Source organism: Barbus barbus (assembly GCF_936440315.1).
Source record: "Barbus barbus genome assembly, chromosome: 1".
Lineage (NCBI taxonomy): Eukaryota > Metazoa > Chordata > Actinopteri > Cypriniformes > Cyprinidae > Barbus > Barbus barbus.
Genome location: NC_136729.1, coordinates 11003391 through 11024805, shown reverse-complemented (window position 1 = coordinate 11024805; position 21415 = coordinate 11003391). Strand labels below are relative to the sequence as shown.

Sequence of the window (21415 nt, the reverse complement as noted above, 5' to 3'; positions counted from 1 at the left end):
AACGTGAGACGGTCCTGACACCGGCCCATATTTCCATTCACAGCTCATGACGTGTGTTGAATGGGGAGAATTTATGAAACACACGCTCTAACCATTACAATATGGTTGCATCTTATGGATACAATAAGTTCTCCCCACTGTGCAATAAATTGTATTTATAGCCTATTTATTTAACATATCCAACCCCATTTCTTATTTCCAATTCCTTGTTTAGACAGACAGACAGACAGACAGGCAGGCAGGCAGTAGATAGATAGATTTATATATTATCTATCTATCTATCTATCTATCTATCTATCTATCTATCTATCTATCTATCTATCTATCTATCTATCTATCCCGCATATCCATTGAACCATGCCTATTGCAGGCTTTTCATCTTAATTATTCATTAAAAGCACAAAATAATTTATGAAAAACTCTAAAATGTAACATCACACTATTAACGTTTTTTTGTATAGCTATTGATTGATGATGAAAATAATTTTCGAATTGGACAGAATTCACAATTATTTGAGATGTTTTGAACTCGGTGTTTGAAACCAACCAACCAAACCACAGCCACAGAATATATATATATTTGTGTGTTGATACACTTTTGATTCTTATAGCCCTTGTGACAAGTGGTCTCCCTAGCTATATATTTCCTGATTTCCATAAAGACTGAACTCGGGGTTAACAAGTGGCATGTATTTGCTATTTTATTTTGTTGTGAAAATATGATTAATTTCCTACAGTTGTGGAGTTTTATAAAACTGGCTGATTAGGTTAACCAGCACGCGCATCATCACGCAGATGGTCGTCTTAATTGAGAGGTGTTGATGAAAGTAACACTGCATATATTAGCGTACAGGTGTACAAGTGACTGATTCCACAGGTGTATTCCACAGACGGCCAGATCCCTCGCTCGAGCGTATATAACAGCAGTGGTGTGGTGCCAAGTTCATCCCCGCGAACACCACACTGAGACGAAATTACGAAACCTACGCTTAGCTCATGAATATTAATCAGGCGGAGAAATCCTCTAAAGGCCAAGCCTGGTTTCTGAATTTTAATAACCGATTCCTGACGTTGCGCTTTTACTGTCCAATGGCAAAGGCTTGGCTCGTGAATATTAATAAGCCCACTACCATATTAGGATTAGTACCTTGACATCCGGGGGCGGGGCTTACGCGTGTCGTGCACCCTGACCAACCGCAGAGGCGCATGACGTGGGCAAGGGCAAAACCCGTTCTCGACGGCGGAGAGCTGCGAGCGAGAGATGGGCGTGACAACGGAGTGTCAGGACTAGACAGAAAACACTCTTCTCCTGGATTAAGATCCGCGCTGTCTTCCGTGTAACTGATGACAACGGAGTGTGGCAATGCAAACCACACGACGTGATGCGTGTGCCATCCAGTTTAACACCGCGAGCGATGAATTAACAGCACGACGCACTATTTTAAGACCACACGGGGATTGACAAACCAAGGATATTCAAGGCAGGGGTCTGTAACATCATCAGGTGCGTATTTGGATAGGTTTTGCATGGCGTTCTTCTTCACCGAAATATTATCATATGCAATGTAGATGCGTGTGTTCTTCTTCTGGTTACTTATTTTCTGTGCAAATCATTTGTAATTTAGATTTTTTGCTAAATTTATCAAATTTATTTATGTGTAATAAATGAAATTATTAATTAATTAATTTTCCGTGAAATCCCTTGTGTAGCTTACTTCCCAGGCCTCATAGGCAGCGTGAGATTGCTTAGTATAAATAAGAGTATCGCAATTATATTGTTCCAGTGGGATACAATTGCAGTGATGATTCTGGTGAATACCAAATAGGTCAGGTTTTGGTATGATAACGTTATGCAATATGTCCATATGTAATGTGCATTTTGAACTGTCTTTATGGGAATGATACAAGTGTGACACTTACATCATGCTGACGATTTATAAATCAACTGTTAAAAAGTGTTGCTTGACTTTCATATTTCATTTATAGTAAACGTCTCGCGTGCGTGCGTGCGTGTATTTCCTGGGGGAATCGGTATTGTATGATTATGTCGCAAAATTCGAATTAGACCTCGAATTATAGAATTCGGATTTTAGAATTCGAATCTTTGCACTCAGCTGTTTTGTTGTTACTGAGACGCAATCCGCTGCAATCTGTCGTCTGAGAGCACGAGCTGGTCCACGGGTCATGCTGGCTCGAGTAAATGAGCAGAATACGAGCAATGCCATTACATAATCTTGCTTATAATGTTAGTTTCTGATATGTACAATAATCTCGGACGTTCATAGAACAGATCGTGAAAAAGGGACTTTCACAGGGCCTATTGTAAACCTAAATTGCTCAACAGTGTGAAGTTACATCACAAAATGTTGAGTGAACATTTTTTTTTATTTAGTTTATTATTTCTAAAATTAATTATTTGGATAGTTTGTTAACTAAGTTTTTCAAAATGAAGTTTTTCTTAATTGCTGAGCTAGTCCTGCTATCGTGTTTACAACTTGTTTGAATAACTACTAAATTAAAAAAGCATTAGTAACACATCAAATATGCACACCCTATATGATTTAAAAAACAATGAATAATAATCATGAATGGTTACAGTATGTTTGTCTTATAAACATTTAGTATTTGTTCATGTTGAGGTGAATGATCAATCTGAAGACTATCTTTCCATTTACTTGTCGTTAATTAATATATGTATTAAGAAAAGAGGCTGTGATTTAGATGTCTCCTTTGACTGCATGTGATGATGTGTATATGGATTGGGAGTAGTCATGCAGCAGCAAAAATAGAAGTCTTAATAATTATTTTGATTTTCTGTAAATATCTTTAAAACAATATACTGCAAGTTTACTGGAGAAGGATAATGACCCAAGAGGTTTCATTAAAATCTATGCATAATATATTTTGCTTGTCAAGGAAATCTATCTCGTTTTTTAGGAAAACAAGACAGTGATTAAGAAAATGATTGTTTTGCATTGTGAACAACGTCTGAGAGGAGGAATTTCTCAATTGTCTTTATATTAAGAGGGATGATTGTTCTTGTTGAACAAAACATAACATCATTTTAAAAACCAGTTCTGTCTTATTACTTATTAATGTCTTACAACAAGAAAAATATTTAAGTAAAAAAAATAATGCTTATTGGCAGATTCTCAGACGAACGAGGATTTATATTTAGAGAATGAGATGTTACTGAGGTTGAGAGTGCAATTTAGTTTTACATTATCTAAATTAGCTTGTGTTGTGGAATAATTACATGTCAGTTTATTGTGCACTGCTAATGTTTTTTTATAATAGTTTGAGTAATGCCATTATGCTTGAAGTTTACACATTTATAAATATTCCTGGTCATTCATCTTATTTATTTCTTCATTGCCGTGGTTTTCTTTATGTTCTGCATAGTATTTCCCCTTGTCAGTGTTAATTCAGGGTTCATTCTTGATCTGCATGCTGAAAAAACTTCATAATTATTTATTAAATCGAATTATAAACAAAATGTCTTTGCGATGTCACATAGGTGACCCTTATACTGGTTTGCTGACATGCATCTGTGAATGCTGATGTGCTGTTAAAACAGGAAGAGTGTGAATGATAGAGCTCTTGCGGAGGTCACTATCAAGTTTCACAATCACGATACCTCTAACAGGGAGACCATGTCAACGTGTTCTCGCACTTTCTCTCATTCCCTGCCTTTGCTGGCTGCAGCTCTTTCCACTGCTTGCCCAGACAGGAGCAGCGGGGTCAGACAGCACTGTAGGACACTCACTCCATCATGAGTCGTGCACACACACACACACACCTGCTGCAGACCACAGCTTCACTGCACACTGCAACAGACAACTGCCATGACGGCCATTCAACAAGCTGCAGCTGACTACAGACTTACACTGACAGAGATAATGACATTAAACGGTACAGTGAGCAACACTGTTATAGATGGTGTTTTTGCATTAATTATGCAATATGCACCATTGTTGCACTGTTTCAGACCGCAGTCTATGGCAGACCTTAGCTATACTCCGCTCACCAGAACAGATAGATGGTGTTATCCTGTTAAAAGAGAATATAATAGACAACATGATGCTAATGTAGAACATAGTGTACTGGTTACAAGAAATTTGCATCCTGGTTTAGTGAAAAAATATTACATTAATTTAGCCTAATGATTTACAAGGCAACAATCAACAGATTTGTAAAGTACTAAAAGATAGAAAATGCATTGCTTTTGTTAATGTTTTTAAAAGAAACACTTCTATTTAGCAATGATGCATTAAATTGATCAAAGGTGAAAGTAAAAACATTTATAAAGTTACAAAATATTTCTATTTTAACAACAACAACAACAAATGTTTCTTGAGGAGAAAATCAATATTTTAGAAGGATCATTTGACACTGAAGAGTGGAGTTTTGCTACCACAGGAGTAAACTACATTTGAAAATATATTTAAATAGAAAACAGTTATGTTAAAATCTATTATTATTTCACTATGCTACAGTTTTCACTGCATTTATGATTAAATAAATACAGCCTGGGTGGGCATTAAAGACTATTTAGCAGAAGTACAGATATAAAACAATGACCAGCAGTAACTCTGCAGACATTTTAAACAATATCTAATAGTTATTCCAAACTATAGCTAATACATAAGTAAATGTTAACATACAATGAGTCAGTCATTATTGCAAAATAAAAGATTGATGTGCTCAGAATGTACAAAAAGGAGTTTTGCAATAATAACATACTGACTGTAAACTAAGAAAATGTTAACCTAAAAATGTGTTTTATGTCGTAACATCTAAATGAATGATTTTATTAAAAGTCAAAATTATTATTTAACATCACTGACTCAACCTAAATACACAAGGTTACACAACAAACTTAAAGGATTAGCTCAGGTAAAAACAATTCCTTAAACTGAAAATGACAGGTTACCACTTTTTGCTGCTTTCCAAATATAGCCTACATAAAATCTTAATTTATGTTAAAACAATTTTATTACATGAGAAGAGAGATGGCTGAGAAACATCACACTAGCTGTGTAGGCAATTGCTTGTTATACAAATATATTTAACTTCAGATTGCTGCCATTGACCAGTCAGAAGCAAGTATTCCAGAGAGCCATGCAATCATAAACAATAACAGACCATTGTAGACACTATGAATACATAATAGTATATGATTGAATTTATGAGATGCCATCACTTTGAGCTGACTCCAGCTGACAATACAAACTACATTCTGCTACCAATACAAATTCACTTTGCTACAGGATGCCAAATGTGTGAAAGCATAACACCAATACTATTGTTTGCAGATAGAACAACAATGCAAACAGAAATTTTGCAGCCGTACGAGCATTCAAGATGTGCATTGCACAAAAATGCAGCTCTGACAAAACTGCGAAATAGCTAATGATCTGCTGAAAAGCAGATATAGATTTTGAAGAATTAAGTTTGGCAAGGCTGGACTCGAGTAAAGCCTCATAAGTTATTCGTGAGATCATTTCCTCGTGTGTGTATATTTAGAACCCACTTCATCTGGCTCCTGATAGAGATGGATGAGGAAGACTCGCTCTCTGTCTACCCCGCTCACACTTATACGCTCGGTCTCTCGCGCCGCACTCGCTCACCCTGCTGCAGAGGCAGCAGAGAGGATTGTGGGAATGAGGAGAGAAGGTGATGGGAGATGATAGAGTAACCAGGGAGGACATAAAATCAGAGAGAGGACGTGGTGATCCGAGAAGTGGAGATGATGGGAATAAAGAGGAAGATATTAGAGGTACCTACACTGTGGGACTCAAGTCTTTTAATAAAGGCACCAGAAGCCAATGAATTATTGATAAGCTGCCCAATAATGTGTGGAGAACACACTCTTAAAAATAAAGGTGCTTCAAAAGGTTCTTCAAGCGATGCCATAGAAGAACCATTTTTGGTTCCACAAAGAACCATTCAGTCAAAGGTTCTTTAAAGAACCATCTCTTCCTTACCTTTTTATAATCTGAAGAACCTTCTTTCACCACAAAGAACCTTTTGTGAAACATAAAGGTTCTTCAGATGTTAAAAGATTCTGTATGGAACCATTTAGACGAAAACTTTCTTCTATGGCATCATGAAGCACCTTTATTTTTGAAGGGGTCATAGGATGCCCATTTTCCACAAATTGATATGATTCTTTAGGGTCTTAATGAAAAGTCTATAACATACTTTGGTTAAAATTTCTCAATGGTAGTGTACCCTGTCAAAATCAGCTCTGTTTTGAGCATGCCATTTTTTTAGTCCATGTTGCTTTAAATGCTAATGAGCTTTGCTGATCCGCCCCTCTCTTCCTTGAGGTGACAAGCAGTACTGTTTACTTTAGCAGCGAAACTGGCTACCTAGCACATTATTAGGAAAGGCGATTTGCAAAGATTCTTAAAAAACCGTTATACTCACTTCAAAACAAAATTCACGTTAATCTTCTGCGTCTTCAGCGGCTCAGATGTCGGGAGTAAATGACGACTGCTTTATTCATTATTATATCCAACAACAAAACACCTCAATCACTTAATGGGAGACATCTTGTCTTCCCCTGCAACGGAGTGACACAGCTCACAGTTCACTCAGGGCGGGTCTAAGGTTAGACAAATATTATACAATAAGCCACTATACACTAATGGTGCTTTTCCACTGCATGGTACGACACTGCTCTGCACGGTTCAGAACGGCACGGTACGGCTCGGCTCGGTTTGCGTTTCCACTGCAGTTTAGTAACATTACATGTCACATTTTGGTAACGTATGGTTCGCTTGGAACCTCGGCCGGGGTGGTACTAAAAAAAGTACCAGGTACTGTACCCAATGGAAAACCCCCCAAAAGTGAGCTGTACTGAACCATACCGTGCCATACCATGCAGTGGAACAGCGCCATAAGGCTGTAGTGTCTAGAAAGATCTCAGTCCATGATGTGCTTCTTGTCCTCACCACCCCTCCATATTTCTGCATTCCTGTTGATCTTCCTTTCCCATATCGCTCTCATTCCCTCGTTCCTCCCCCAGGTTGTGGGCTGATTAGAAAGTGTGTGGCACAAAGCAGGCAATCCATCACCTTGCCAAATCTCAGCACACACACACACACACACACTCTTCGTAACAGTGCTTGTTCATCCCTAGTAATCTTCTGATATCTACAATCTGCTGTTTTGTTAACACTCTATATGTATTACACCTCTACATACCCTTCTCCATCCTGCTGGCCCTCCCTGCTCCTCTCATCTCCCCTCCTCTCTTAATTTCCCTCCCTCTCCTTACTCAGCCTCCAGTCCACCTCTCACCATTGCACACCCACAGTCATGCAGTGCTATAATAGCGCAGCGATTGGCTTATCTGAGCTGTCCATCATCTCTAAACCAGTCAGCTTCCTGTGGGTTTGCACTCGGTTCAGATTAATTTGCTGCATAAGGGAGCCTGGAAGAAGTAAATCGAGATATAACCAGTTGCTGCTAATGTTTTTGCACTACAAAGGTTTTACATATATTTTTTAACATTGTGTTAAATGGCTGCCCACTGCATCAGGGTGTGTGTGTGTGTGTGTGTGTGTGTGTGTGTGTGTTTGTTCACTACTCACTGCTGTCTGTGTGCACTTGGATGGGTTAAATGCAGAGCACAAATGGGTCATCATACTTGGCCACATGTCACGTCCTTTCCTTTAATTAAGTTGCAAAATTTCAGAATATGCAAGATGCTTATAATTTTAAAGTCACTCAGTGTGTTTAGTGAACTGTAGAGGAAGATTCGATTCATAACAGATCATAACAGATATTTTCCACAAGACAAAATAATAGAAATTAGAAATATATATATTAGATAGAAAGGTATACGTAACTGAAATAAAATTAAATATACATATTGGATGAAAAGTAAGTTAAGTATTAAATTACTAAAACTAAAATAAAAATAAATTAAATCTAAACAGTACAGTAACCAGGGATAAATAATAAGTGTTATAATAGTATGTACATAATACTGAAATAACACATCATAGAGGATGGATGGATGGACATATAGACAGAATACTAGAAAGAATGATAGAAGATAGACGGATGATCTGATGGACAGACAGAGGTACACAGAGAGGCAGGAGAGAGACAGACAGACAGATAGATAGATAGACAGACAGATAGATAGATTTTCCCCTAAATAACACACATTAAGTACTCTGACAGTCAGTATCGAATCTTTGAAATGCCACTGCTGTGACTGTGTTCCATTAAGTCTGTATGAAAAACAACAATGAAGTCCTTTCCATTGGAGCACTTGACTGCGTGTTTGCAGAGAGTTTGTTATTCTCCTGGGATTGGTTAAATCTCCTGTTCTCGACAGGTTGTCAATTGATGGTTGGCTGCTTGTTGATTTCAAAACACTGCAGAGACAGCCACACTCTCTCAGGCTGTTCTCACAGGATCAGCTGTTATATAAATACATAACAGCTGATCTGTGATACGTCTCTTATTGTTTTTACAGGTGGAGTAACCGCTGGGGGGGGTTGGGATACAGATAAGAATCATACTGCTTTTCCATTTCCTTTCCCTGTAGCACTTATTAAATAAAGTTATCATTTCACTGTGAGAAAACAAGTAAATGTGCTGATCAACAATATCAAGCTCACATTCTTCCTCTCACTCTCTCTCTTATAGCTGTGAGTCGTTTTTCTGGATATGGTTTTGGAAGGGAGCTCCGAAGCTCTTTGCCCTCCTCCGTCCCTGGAGCTGCGTCCATCGTGCAACAAGAACCAGCCGTCTCCTCCTCTGGGCTCAGGATCTCAGTCCCATGATGCTCTCTGCCCTGAGGACAAGGAGCCCATCAAGTATGGGGAGCTGATTGTACTTGGGTAAGAATACGTCCAACCCTGAGGGAATAATATTAATATTAAAAGGATGAAATTAAGGTTAAGATCCTTACATTTCTATAGTTCAGATTAACTATTTATTTCATAATAGCACAACAGAATTTACAGAATAGTTCACAAAAACTTCATATATATTTACACTCACCGGTCACAAATTGCTAACCAGCCAATCACATGGCAGCAACTCAATGCATTTAGGCATCTAGATGTGGTGAAGATGACTTGCTGAAGTTCAAACCGAGCATCAGAATGGGGAAGAAAGGGGATTTAAGTGACTTTGAACGTGGAATGGTTGTTGGTGCCAGACGGGCTGGTCTGAGTATTTCAAAAACTGCTGATCTACTGGGAATCTCTAGGGTTTACAGAGAATGGTCAGAAAAAAAAATATCCAGTGGTCGGCAGTTGTGTGGACGAAAATGCCTTGTTGATGTCAGAGGTCAGAGGAGAATGGGCAGACTGGTTAGAGATGATAGAAAGGCAACAGTAACTCAAATAGCCACTCGTTACAACCAAGATATCCAGAATACCATATCTGAACGCACAACACGTCAAACTCTGAAGCAGATGGGCTACAGCAGCAGAAGACTACACTGGGTGTCGCTCCTGCCAGCTAAGAACAGGAAACGGAGGCTACAATTCGCATAGGCTCACCAAAATTGGACAATAGAAGATTGGAAAAACATTGCCTGGTGTGATGAGTCTCGATTTCTGCTGCGACATTCAGACGGTAAGGTCAGAATTTGGTGTAAAGAACATGAAAGCATGGATCCATCCTGCCTTGTCTCAATGGTTCAGGCTGGTGGTGATGGTGTAATGGTGTGGGGAATATTTTCTTGGCACACTTTGGGCCCCTTAGTACCAACTGAGTATCGTTTAAATGCCACAGCCTACCTGAGTATTGTTGCTGACCATGTCCATCCCTTTATGACTACAGTGTACCCATCTTCTGATGGCTACTTCCAGCAGGATAATGCACCATGTCACAAAGCTCAAATCATCTCAGACTGGTTTCTTGAACATGACAATGAGTTCACTTTACTCAAATGGCCTCCACAGTCACTAGATCTCAATCCAATAGAGCACCTTTGGGATGTGGTGGAACAGGAGATTCGCATCATGGATGTGCAGCCGACAAATCTGCAGCAAATGCGTGATACTATCATGTCAATATGGACCAAAATCTCTGAGGAATGTTTCCAACAACGTGTTGAATCTATGCCACGAAGAATTAAGGCAGTTCTGAAAGCAAAAGGGGGTCCAACTTGGTACTAGCAAGGTACCTAATAAAGTGGCCAGTATGTGTGTGTGTGTGTGTGTGTGTGTGTTTATGTGGTTTATGAGGACACAAATTTGTATAATGACATGGGTATGACAGAGGTATTACAATATGAAGGTGGTTTATGAGGACACTGCCTATGTCCCCGTAATTCAAAAGGCTTAAAAAACATACTAAATGGTGTTTTTTTGAAAATCTAAAAATGCACAAAGTCTCCTGTGAGGGCTAAGTTTAGGTGTAGGGTTGGTGTAGGGCAATAGCACACACAGTTTGTTCAGTATAAAAACCATTACGCCTATGGAGAGTCCCCATAAACCACAAAAACCAACATGTGTGTGTAATATATATATATATTACACATACACACACACACACACACACACACACACACACACATATATATATATATATATATATATGTGTGTGTGTGTATATATACAAATAAAAATAAATACAAATACATTTCTATACAGTAAATATAGGAAAAAAAAAAGATAATATAGGAAAAAAAATACAATTTAAAATGTTTTTTCTATTTTAATATATTTTAAAATATAATTTATTTTTGTGATACAAAGGTGCATTTTCACTCTAGTCTTCAGTGTCACATGATCCTTCAGAAATCATTCTAGTATACTGATGCTCAAGAAACCTCTTATTATCACTATTATCAGTGTTGAAAATAAATGTGCTGCTATTTTTGTATTAAGTATCTTTGCAAAAAAGTCAGTAAAGAGATTGTGCATTTTAATATTTATTGCACTTTGTTAGTAGTACAGCCACAATGTATTATTTAAAAAGAATTAATAACCAATCATTATTACATCATGATCTGTAAAGCCAGTAAACTTTGTAACTTTGATGATATGCACAAGGATAAGGGACAAAAAGTGGTTTAGATAATTCACATACTACCATTTTTTAATTTAAGTGCTTTACCAAAAATACAAAACTCTCTGGAATGTCTTGCCTTAGACTTCCACTGTAAGTGCATTAAAATCCTAATCAATATTATTAATATTATGCCAAAAATGTTAATAAAGCTTGTATTAAGCCTAGAACATTCATGGTTGCAAAGAAAGGAAATCATAAAATTAAAAGAGATGTCACAAATTATTAAGTATTTAATGGATTGAATCTGAACATATTTAGTTATGAATAAACAAAACCTTTGACATCAGCAGCACTGAGTTTATCATCATTCAGCTTTAACTGTTCCTACACACAATGGTACACATTGGAACTGTAAGATATTGTCTCCGACTCGTAAAAACCCATTTATCTAAATTACAGCTCCTCCACTCAGCCAGCGTTTTACTGAATGCAGGAGTTCACTGGGAGTTCAAGGGTAAAATTACCCTCAAATAAATAACACTTCAAAGAACATCTTTTCTTGTAGATGAATGAATACCACGTCATCTGGGCCAATTGGCTCCCCTGGTGTACCTGCGGCTGGTTTTCCTGACTTATCATTAGATTTCAGCTGCAAAACACTTCATTTGACTGCCAACAAAGATGTCATTCAAATCACACAGTCATGGAGCAGAGCAGAGCGATGAGTGTTTCCAGTGCCAGGAGGGGAAGAGGGCTTAACCCTTGAAGTGGAAAAGAGAAAGCACATAATGGTGTTTGTGTCATTCACAAAAGTGTTCATTTCTTTTTGCATTTCGCACTACTATTAAAGAATAAAATCACATATATGTTAAATATAATAATGTCTTATGTTAACTAAATCTTTTTTTGCTTTGTCAACAGATTCAATTCTCATTAAAGGCTTACAAAAAAAATTCCATTCTTATTAATATATTTACTGTATTTTTAGGTCAACAGTAAATGCTGTTCTTTTAAGCTTTCTATATATCAAAGAATCCTTAAAAAAATATCACATTTTCACATAATACGCAGCACAACTGTTTTCAGCATTGATGATAATAAATGTTAACTTGAGCACCAAATTAGAATGATATTTGAATGATCATGGTACACTGATTAATTGGTGGCTTAAAATTACATCAGACTATACCCAAAAACACAAACATAATATGAGAACTTGCATTTGCACAGACAATTAAGTGAATTAGTCTGTGACACATTGATATTATTGTGTTATTTTGCACATTATCAGCAATTAAAAAGATGTTTTGGTGACTAAAGGCCGGATTTACTGAACAGGGCAAATTAGCGTAAGACTACAATCCCACAAAAGTGGCAATGGAAGTGGAAAATTCAATGGGTGATCTACTGTGCGCAAAATTAATCTTCACAGACACAGCCAGATGATTTCCATAACGAACAATGCAATCTATAAATCTTTGCAAATTAGTGCACAGTCACAAACAAACTGAACTCATGATAACAACACAGGCTCACGACTTGGGTTACGACTTGCTTTTTTGGGTGTAAAATAATGGTAATACCAGTAAACAGACTACTGCAAACCCTAGCAAATCACCTTGCATGATTCATTTAAATACTCTCCTCCCATAAATCTTTGCTTCTGAAAGGGAAACACCTGCAAATGCATATGCAATAGGTTTAGCCGCAGAAATAACATTCCACGCCTTTAAATCACTATTTTTCACTGCATGTTTTTAGTAAATCCTGACAGTAGTTCTTTAATGCCAAAAAAGGTTTTATGTTGGCACAAGCTGTTAGTAAATCTAGCTCAAAGTATTCTAGTTCAGAGTAAAATAGACAAAAATTAACTAATTTAAAGGACGTTTTCCTCACTACATGCTACAACTGAAATAAAAAACGGTAAAAATTAAGACTGCCTCACAGTGAGATGAAAGGAGATAGAGAGAGCTCATTTAAGTGTCTGGACTATTGATCGTTGTCTAGATGAATTATAAGATGGCTTCGCCTCCTCATTGACAGGCTCTGAGAGGCCTGCATCAGCCATTTTATGGACGGCTCATGACTCCTGTCATAGTATCGACAGAGAGATAGATTAATGCCATTTAATTATTTTTAAGTACACACCAATGCTCTTAAGTGAAAACAAGTATTGCCTAGTTTTTGTCATCCCCAAGACAATAGTCTGTGCTCAATCTGTCAGCTCTATCAAAATCAGTCAGCGGGTGAGGTGCTGCTTCTAAATTAAGCACAGAATGTGTTTATGATTAATTCATTCTTTATTGTTCAAAGCATTCACTAAGCTCAGATTGGACAGTTGTGGTTTTGTTACACGCAGGCATAATGGTTCGCTGGCTAGCGGGGACAAGGGCCGCAGGAGAAGTCGGCTGGCCCTTTACAAACGGCCCAAAGCCAACGGCGTCAAACCTGATGTCATCCACAACGTCTCCACGCCTCTGGTGTCTAAGGTGACAGCATTTGCTTAAATTCCTTACAATTTCCATGTCTAGTTGAAAATATAAACGCTAATGTCTTAATGCTAATGCTTGATAGGACCAGATACATTCTCTAAACCATTTTTTTTCATGGCTTCCAAAAGATGTGAAATCTGTTCCAACATAAGTGTCCTCTTAACCCACCCACTAAATTCTGCAAGAGTCGTTGCATAACATCGCAGAGTGTTTTGCCAATCTATTGCATAAGGTTAGGGAACCTGAAAGTACTTTATGTTCCTCTGACTTGTTAAGTAAGGGATGAATGATGCAACAAAGGCTATTAATCAAAGAGGTGTGTGTGTGTGTGTGTGTTTGCAGGCCCTAAGCAACAAAAGCCAGCACAGCATATCCTACACACTGTCACGGAGTCATTCTGTTATAGTGGAATATACACATGACCCCAACACCGACATGTTTCAGGTGAGCAAAGCATCATATAGAAGTAGAGAGGATTCATTCATTTAAATGCCTGTTTAAATCTTATTGAGTTCATTAAACATGCAAATGAATTTAAATTTATTTAGTATCCTGTCTTAAGGCCCAGATATACTTCAAACCAAGTTCGTTTTCGTTCTTCGTTTGGGGGCAAAAAGAACTTCGAAAAGGCTGAGCGATGGTATACTGTTTTCGAACATTCTGCACCCCCGTATAATGTAAACATGTGTCGCGATGCTCACGCGTCTGCCCTAAACACAACAGATGGTGTATCTAGGCCGTTTATTAAACTGGATAAATTATTACATGTTTTTATATTTTATGCGCTGTCACAATTTGATAAAAACAAAGCTTTATTATTGTATGTTCTTTTGCCATTTCATTTATTGTATCCCTTTAAATTCGCTTATTGAAAGAACCACAGCAGCAGCACCAGTATGGTGTGACATTTATTCGTATTTGGTACTTGTTACCTTATATGTTTACTCTTTCATTTCATTCTTTTCGTGGCTTTGGAAAACTTGCATCTGACGTTTCTCTACATCGCTTTTTGCATAACTCCGGGTCGTCGACACCAAGCTTCGTTGCAATTTCTTTCTAGGAATTAAATGCTTTCTCTGAAACTTTAAAGTCTCTCCGCAAGCGATCGTACAGGTGCGAATATATTTGTGACAGTTCTTCGACACAGTGTATTATGTGTCTTCCTCGACACAGGTGGGAAGTTGTGGCCTAATGGTTAGAGAGTCAGACTCGTAATCCAAAGGTTGCGGGTTCGAGTCTCGGGCCGGCAGGGATTGAAGGTGGGGGGAGTGAATGTCCAGCGCTCTCTCCACCCTCAATACCACGACTGAGGTGCCCTTGAGCAAGGCACCGAACCCCCAACTGCTCCCTGGGCGCCGCAGCATAAATGGCTGCCCACTGCTCCGGGTGTGTGTTCACGGTGTGTGTGTGTGTGTGTGTTCACTGCTGTGTGTGTGTACACGTTTGATGGGTTAAATGCAGAGCACAAATTCCGAGTATGGGTCACCATACTTGGCAGTATGTCACTTCACTTATGTTGCTAGTGACTTGGATATGTTGTTCTCCTGCCTGATCTTTGTTGAATGATGTGAAAATTGCGCGTCAAAGAAGGTGGAGCTCCAGAACCCACCCACCGATTGCGTAATCGCCACGGACCAATGGTAGCTCAAGGTGTTTAGGAGCCAAAACGAACTTCCCCAGAAAGTTCGCTTTGGTGAGCTGTTTCGAACTGCCAAAACAAAGTCAAAACGAACTTTGTTTCAGCCTGATTTTGTTCGAAATGATGTCATATCAGTTCGTTCTTCGATTTCCTTTGAAGTATATCGGAGCCTTTAGTGGTTAATGTCTTTACCTATATTTTTTGGCCTCAATTATGTAAAATATATGATAATTTCACCAACAAATGAATATTTTGTCATTTACTCATCCTCATGCCATTCTAAACCTAAATAACTTTCTTTCTTCCTTCCTTGAAACACAAAAGAAGACATTTTTCGCATTAGTTAGTAATGCATCAGTGATAACAATAAGCTGGTAATTTATGGCTAATACAATAAGTGGTTGATATTAAAATTATACATTAGTATGTCTTTAAATAAATAACTATATAAATAAATAACAAACCTCCCCAAAACAATCAATATTTATTTAGGCATCAAAACATTATAGAGCATGAAAGATGGATATTAATAAATGAGATTTGCTGAATATTATGTTTAACTTTGTTACTGAATTATTAGCAGTAATAAATATTACATTTAAGTAAGCATTATGATGGCTAAAGTATCAGTAATCAAAGTTTAAAAATAGGTGTGAAATATGAAATGAGCATGCACTATTAAATAAAATATTGATTGATACCAATAAATACCAAAAAAGAAAAAAAAAAGATTATAGTCAATATGGTATAAACACTACCATTCAAAAGTTTAGGGTTAGTATAAATCTCTCCCCAAGTCTGCATTTATTTAATCAAAAATACAATAAAAACAGTAATATTGTAAAATATTATGTATTTAAATATTTTACAATGTAATTTACAATGCTGTTGAAAATCTTAAACAGCTTTTTAGCATTCTTTGGTGAATAGAAAGTTGAAAAGAACCACATTTATTTGAAATAGTAATATTTTGCAATATTATAAATGTCACTTTTGATCAATTTAATGTATCATTTCTGAATAAACATTTTAACATCTTTCAAAACAAAAAAACCTACTGACTCCAAACTTTTGAACAGTACTGTATGTACTGTACATCCATGGAATTACAGTGAGAAACCAGTACATATTAAAAACATATTTTGTTTGTTTTCATGGAAGAATGAAAGTCATATGGGTTTAAAACGACATGAGGAGGCGTAATTAATAAAAACGATCACTTTTGACTGAACTTATCCTTGAATATCTCACTTACTCTGGTTGTTAATGTGTCTTTAGATCGGCCGTTCCACAGAGAGCATGATAGACTTTGTGGTGACAGACACAGCAAGCAGCGGCAGTGGAGGACAGGGGCAGGGGGGCGCAAATGGAGAGGGAGGACAGTCGGCCCAGAGCACCATCTCCCGCTACGCTTGCCGCATCATGTGTGAGCGTAGTGCTCCCTACACAGCACGAATATATGCAGCGGGCTTTGACTCTTCCAAAAACATCTTCCTCGGGGTGAGTCATAACAGGCTATTGAGTCACAGCCGCGTTTACTAATGCAGAATCTTTGCCAAAGTACAGAAGAAGACAACACAGCGCAATAGGATTATTTACACTGACATCAAAAAATCAACACAGTAAAAGGGGACACATTATTTTCGTTAAAGTTTGTTTGTGTTGCCTTAACAGGCAAAAAGAATCATACAAAATTTCAGCCTACTGGTTTGTTTATTGGATATTGTTTGTTGTGAATTAGGGAAAGATGAACAAGTTTGAGGAATGTCATGAGCCAGATTTGAACTTGCATTGCCCAATAAGCACCAAGGCTTTACTCCCTAACGTGCAGTAACACTGTATGCAGCGGCTCCATTCTAAATAGGTGGATTTAATTATATAAAAAAACCAGAATCTAATTAGATTTTTACATTTTCTTTCCTGTGAAGAAGTTACAGATACTGTAAAACAGATATAAAACCTGGGAATATCAATAAAAAAAAGTTAATATATTAAATAGAATTCAATAAAATGAATAAGAAGAGGAATTATTAATAATTGAGCACCATTAATAATTAAGCACAAAATCAGCATATTGATATAATGATTTCTGAAGGATCATGTGACACTGAAGACTGGACTAATATCTGCTAAAAATTCAGCTTTGCCATCACATGAATAAATTACATTTGAAAATATATTTGAATAGAAAACACTTACGTTAAATTGTAATAATATTTACAGTATTATTAAAAAAATTCAGTATTATTATTTTACTGTAGTTTTCAAATGTAGATCAAATATATACAGCCTTGGTGAGCATAAGAGACTTCTTTGATAAAACATTTAAAAAATACACTTTTACACAAAATACACTTTTAACATTTTGATTTGTAGACCTGGAAAGTTATGGAAATAAGTAAATATCTTAAGAAGTTATTGAAAAATCATGGACATTTCTGTAGTGAATATACATTTTTCTAGTTTTCAGTCTGTTCAGAGACATGTTTGATTGCTTTGAAAAGTATAGCAACCTCTCCTCAGCAGGCATGATTTGAATATCATTGCTGTTTACAGTACAAATAGCGTTTGATGAGTTACTTAGTGTAAAGGGTTTGCTTATACAAGTTTGTTGCCTTGGCAAACACCACTAATTATTTACAGTAGATCTATATTTACAACATTAATAAATACAGTGTAGCTCACTCTGACATGAGCTATGCAAAATATTTTCAGGGGGACAAAGGTTTTGCTTGTTCATTCAGAAGCAAAAAGTGAATGCAGATAAGACCATCCATCATTCAATGAAACGAGAACATAAAATATGTTGAACTAGAGATGCATATCATTCATAACAAACAGCAGGCACATTACAGAGCTTTAATCTTCGTGCTGTCACCGACTGAGATGCTTAAGATCAAAATGACTCATTTCACATCGCTACTCACATTTCATGCGCTTGATTAAATTATCAACAGTTTCAAATCATGTGCATTTAACTTAGTTCACTCAAAAATTTTAATTCTATAATTATTTACTTACCTTCATGTTGTTCTAAATTTTTATGACAGTCTTTTTCTTTGCAGAACTTTTTTTTGTCCATAATATTAATAGTCTAATGTGTTTTTGAGTCCACTGACATTCACTGTATGGAAATGAGGGTGAGTAAATGGTGACAGTTTTCATTTTTGCGTGAACTATCCCTTTAATTGTTGAAGAGATATGGATTTCTGCCCCTTTCATACACTAAGTAATGGAAGTAGACTTTGAATGGAACACTACTATTTGTATTCTTTTATTCCAAACCTTATTATATAATAACTTTAATATTTGCTTTGACCTTGACAGTAGCTTACTCAATAGTGGAGATCTATGCTTCTCAAAAAAACACAGACACCTGGAGGACAGTAATGGTCCAGTAGCTGGCAGTGATGCATGACAAATCAACACACGGCTACGGCCTCATACAAATGTCCTTGACAGGCTCTCTGCCCACTGCTTCTCTGTGGAGTTGGAAAGAGAACGAGAGAGAGAGAATGGATACTGTATTCTAGTTGGGTAGAAATATTTTAGACTCCCACTGTATAATGCAGCTCCAAGTAGTAGGTGTGTTGTGTAAGAGCTAGTAGCTATAAACGGAAAATCCTACAGTGTCTGCCTGTGCATTATAATCCTCTAAGCTCAGTTAGTCAGTGATTTATTATATAACACACTACATACGTGTACATTAAAAGAGAACCGATATGAATCTGACAGTAAGCCACGTCACATTTTGATTTTGCTTTGAGTTCTTGATACTGTAGAGATTAGTAAAATCCTCTTGATGTGCTTGATTTCCAGGAGCGAGCTGCTAAATGGAGGACCTCAGATGGTTTGATGGATGGACTAACAACCAATGGGGTGCTGGTGATGCACCCAGCAGGGGAGTTTGTATCTGAACCCGCTCCAGGGGTGTGGAGGGAGATCTCGGTATGTGGGAATGTTTTTGCTCTCCGAGAGACACGGTCCGCCCAGCAGAGAGGAAAACTGGTGAGAATTTGCTTTAATCTCAGTAATGAACCGCCAGGAAAAATGTTTTAAAGGTACACTGCAGAATTCTGGCTTCTCTATGGACATCTGCAGTTGAAACACAAAATTGCTAATTTCTTCACTGGCCGCATCGCACAGGAAATTGAATTTAGTGAATTATATTTCACAGAAGTTCAACACAGATAGTGTTCTACCACCATGGTTGAGAAAAGTGAATTCATTAAATATGATCAAATATACTACTGTTCAAAAGTTGTGGGTCAGAAAGTTTTTTTTAAAGAATTTTTTATTTAGCAGGGAAGCATAAAATTGATCAACAGTGGCAATAAAGATGTTTATAATATTATAAAACATTTGTTTCAAATAAATGCTGTTTTTTCTTTTTTATATTCATGAAAAAATATATCATGGCTTCCACAAAAATATTAAGCAGCACAACTGCACAAATGATTCCATTTTTTTGGAATCTTTTCCATCACATGAATAAATTACATATATTAAAATGGAAAAACTGGTTTCATTGTAATAATATTTCAAAATATTACTGTTTTTGCTGTATTTTTAATCACATCAATGTAAATAACTTTTCTTTTTTTTTTAAAGGGCCAAAAAAAGTCTTGACAAAATTTGCTTTTCTAGTTAAGTCAGTCAACTTATTATAGTTCTACTTTTTTTCATTAAAAAAAAATCAGACTGCAGCATTCACTACCTAAATTCAAATGCAAAAACAAAAAAATTATAATTTGAATTTTAACATTTTCGATTAAGATCTATTAAATTTAAGAAATTTATTTGACTAGCAGTGTCTGAAATAACATGTGACTTTATCATCTGCTAAGTGGCACAAATTGTGAAATTAGTTGGATATTATGGCAAGTTTCAGGCTTAAAAGGTCAGTTCACCCACAAATGTAATTTCTGTCATTATTTATTCACCTTCATATCAATCCAAACCTACAAGACTTTCTATTTTCTGTGGAACCCAACAGAAGACATATTGCAGAATGTCCTGAGTGATTTCATGTGTGTCTTTTACCTGATAGGTAGAGAACGAGTCAAACATGCTGCAGGATGGCTCTCTCATCGACCTCTGCGGGGCCACTCTGCTTTGGCGGACCCCTCGTGGTCTTCGTCACACCCCGACTCTCAAACAACTCGAGTCTCTACGCCAGGAACTAAACGCCGCCCGTCCCCAGTGTCCCGTGGGTTTCAACACACTTGCCTTTCCCAGCCTGGCACAGCGTGCCACCATCGACAAGAAACAGCCCTGGGTCTATATGAACTGTGGCCATGTGCACGGCTACCACAATTGGGGGTTTCGTAAAGAGAAAGTGGGATCGTCTGCTGTGGCCATAACCGGGGGTGGAGGCACAGCTCCGGCTACCACAGGAGATCGAGAGTGTCCCATGTGCAGAGGAGTGGGCCCCTACGTGCCCCTCTGGCTCGGGTGCGAAGGGGGCCTGTATCTGGACGCGGGGCCCCCCACACATGCGTTCTGCCCCTGCGGTCACGTGTGCTCGGAAAAGACTGTGCAAGGCTGGAGTCAGATCCCACTGCCGCACGGAACGCATGCCTTCCACGCTGCTTGTCCTTTCTGTGGAACGTGGCTGACTGGAGAACAAGGCCACATCAAACTCATCTTCCAAGGGCCCGTCGACTGAGAGGAACAGCTGCCGTGTGGAAAGTGTGATGTTGAGACTGAATAACAGAAACGGAGAGACTTTATTAAAAAGGACACAAAATTAAGAGCTTGTGAATAAGGCAAGGATGACGTAAAAAGGGAATATACTTTGCTATGTGATGCTGAATGTGTAAATAAAAGTGATGAAATAAAAGTTGAAAACATGAGCGTTGTGTGTAAGAAGAAGCGAATGGAAATTGCATACATTTGCATTTGTAAGATATTCATGCAAGGCCTTCATTTACATGTGTAATGTTGACAAAACAACTGCAGTCAGCTTTCGACAATGGAGTAAAATGCATTTGAGTCACATTTCACCACTAAAGCGCAGAAAAAAATTAAACTTTTTGCATTGTGTATTTAAAAAATTAGATAAAGCACATTTTCTCTTTAATTCTTCATTACCATAATGAGTCCAGACATTTAAATGAACTCATTATTCTCACTAAGAATTTTGGTTAAAGGCCCGTTCACACCAAGAAGCATAGTAGCATCCACACCAATGGACAATACAGTCTACCGCTTCAGCAGGATGCATTCTGATTGGCTGCCGATGTTTTATTGTTCAGCTGAGAAAAAAAATAAAGTTTTTAAAGTGATTCCA

General features: G+C 37.4%; 1 protein-coding gene across 1 annotated transcript; it reads left to right on the top strand.

Annotated features, from left to right (window-relative positions):
• The first annotated feature begins 1230 nt into the window (after window positions 1-1230).
• Window positions 1231-20979, top strand: LOC306860580 (E3 ubiquitin-protein ligase pellino homolog 1-like). The gene is made up of 7 exons (XM_079402342.1): window positions 1231-1504; window positions 8671-8864; window positions 13352-13481; window positions 13827-13928; window positions 16402-16623; window positions 18943-19131; window positions 20174-20979. Exons 2-7 carry the CDS (start codon window positions 8692-8694, stop codon window positions 20789-20791), a joined length of 1434 nt encoding a protein of 477 aa, XP_079258468.1. The 5' UTR covers window positions 1231-1504; window positions 8671-8691; the 3' UTR covers window positions 20792-20979.
• The last annotated feature ends 436 nt before the right edge of the window (window positions 20980-21415 follow it).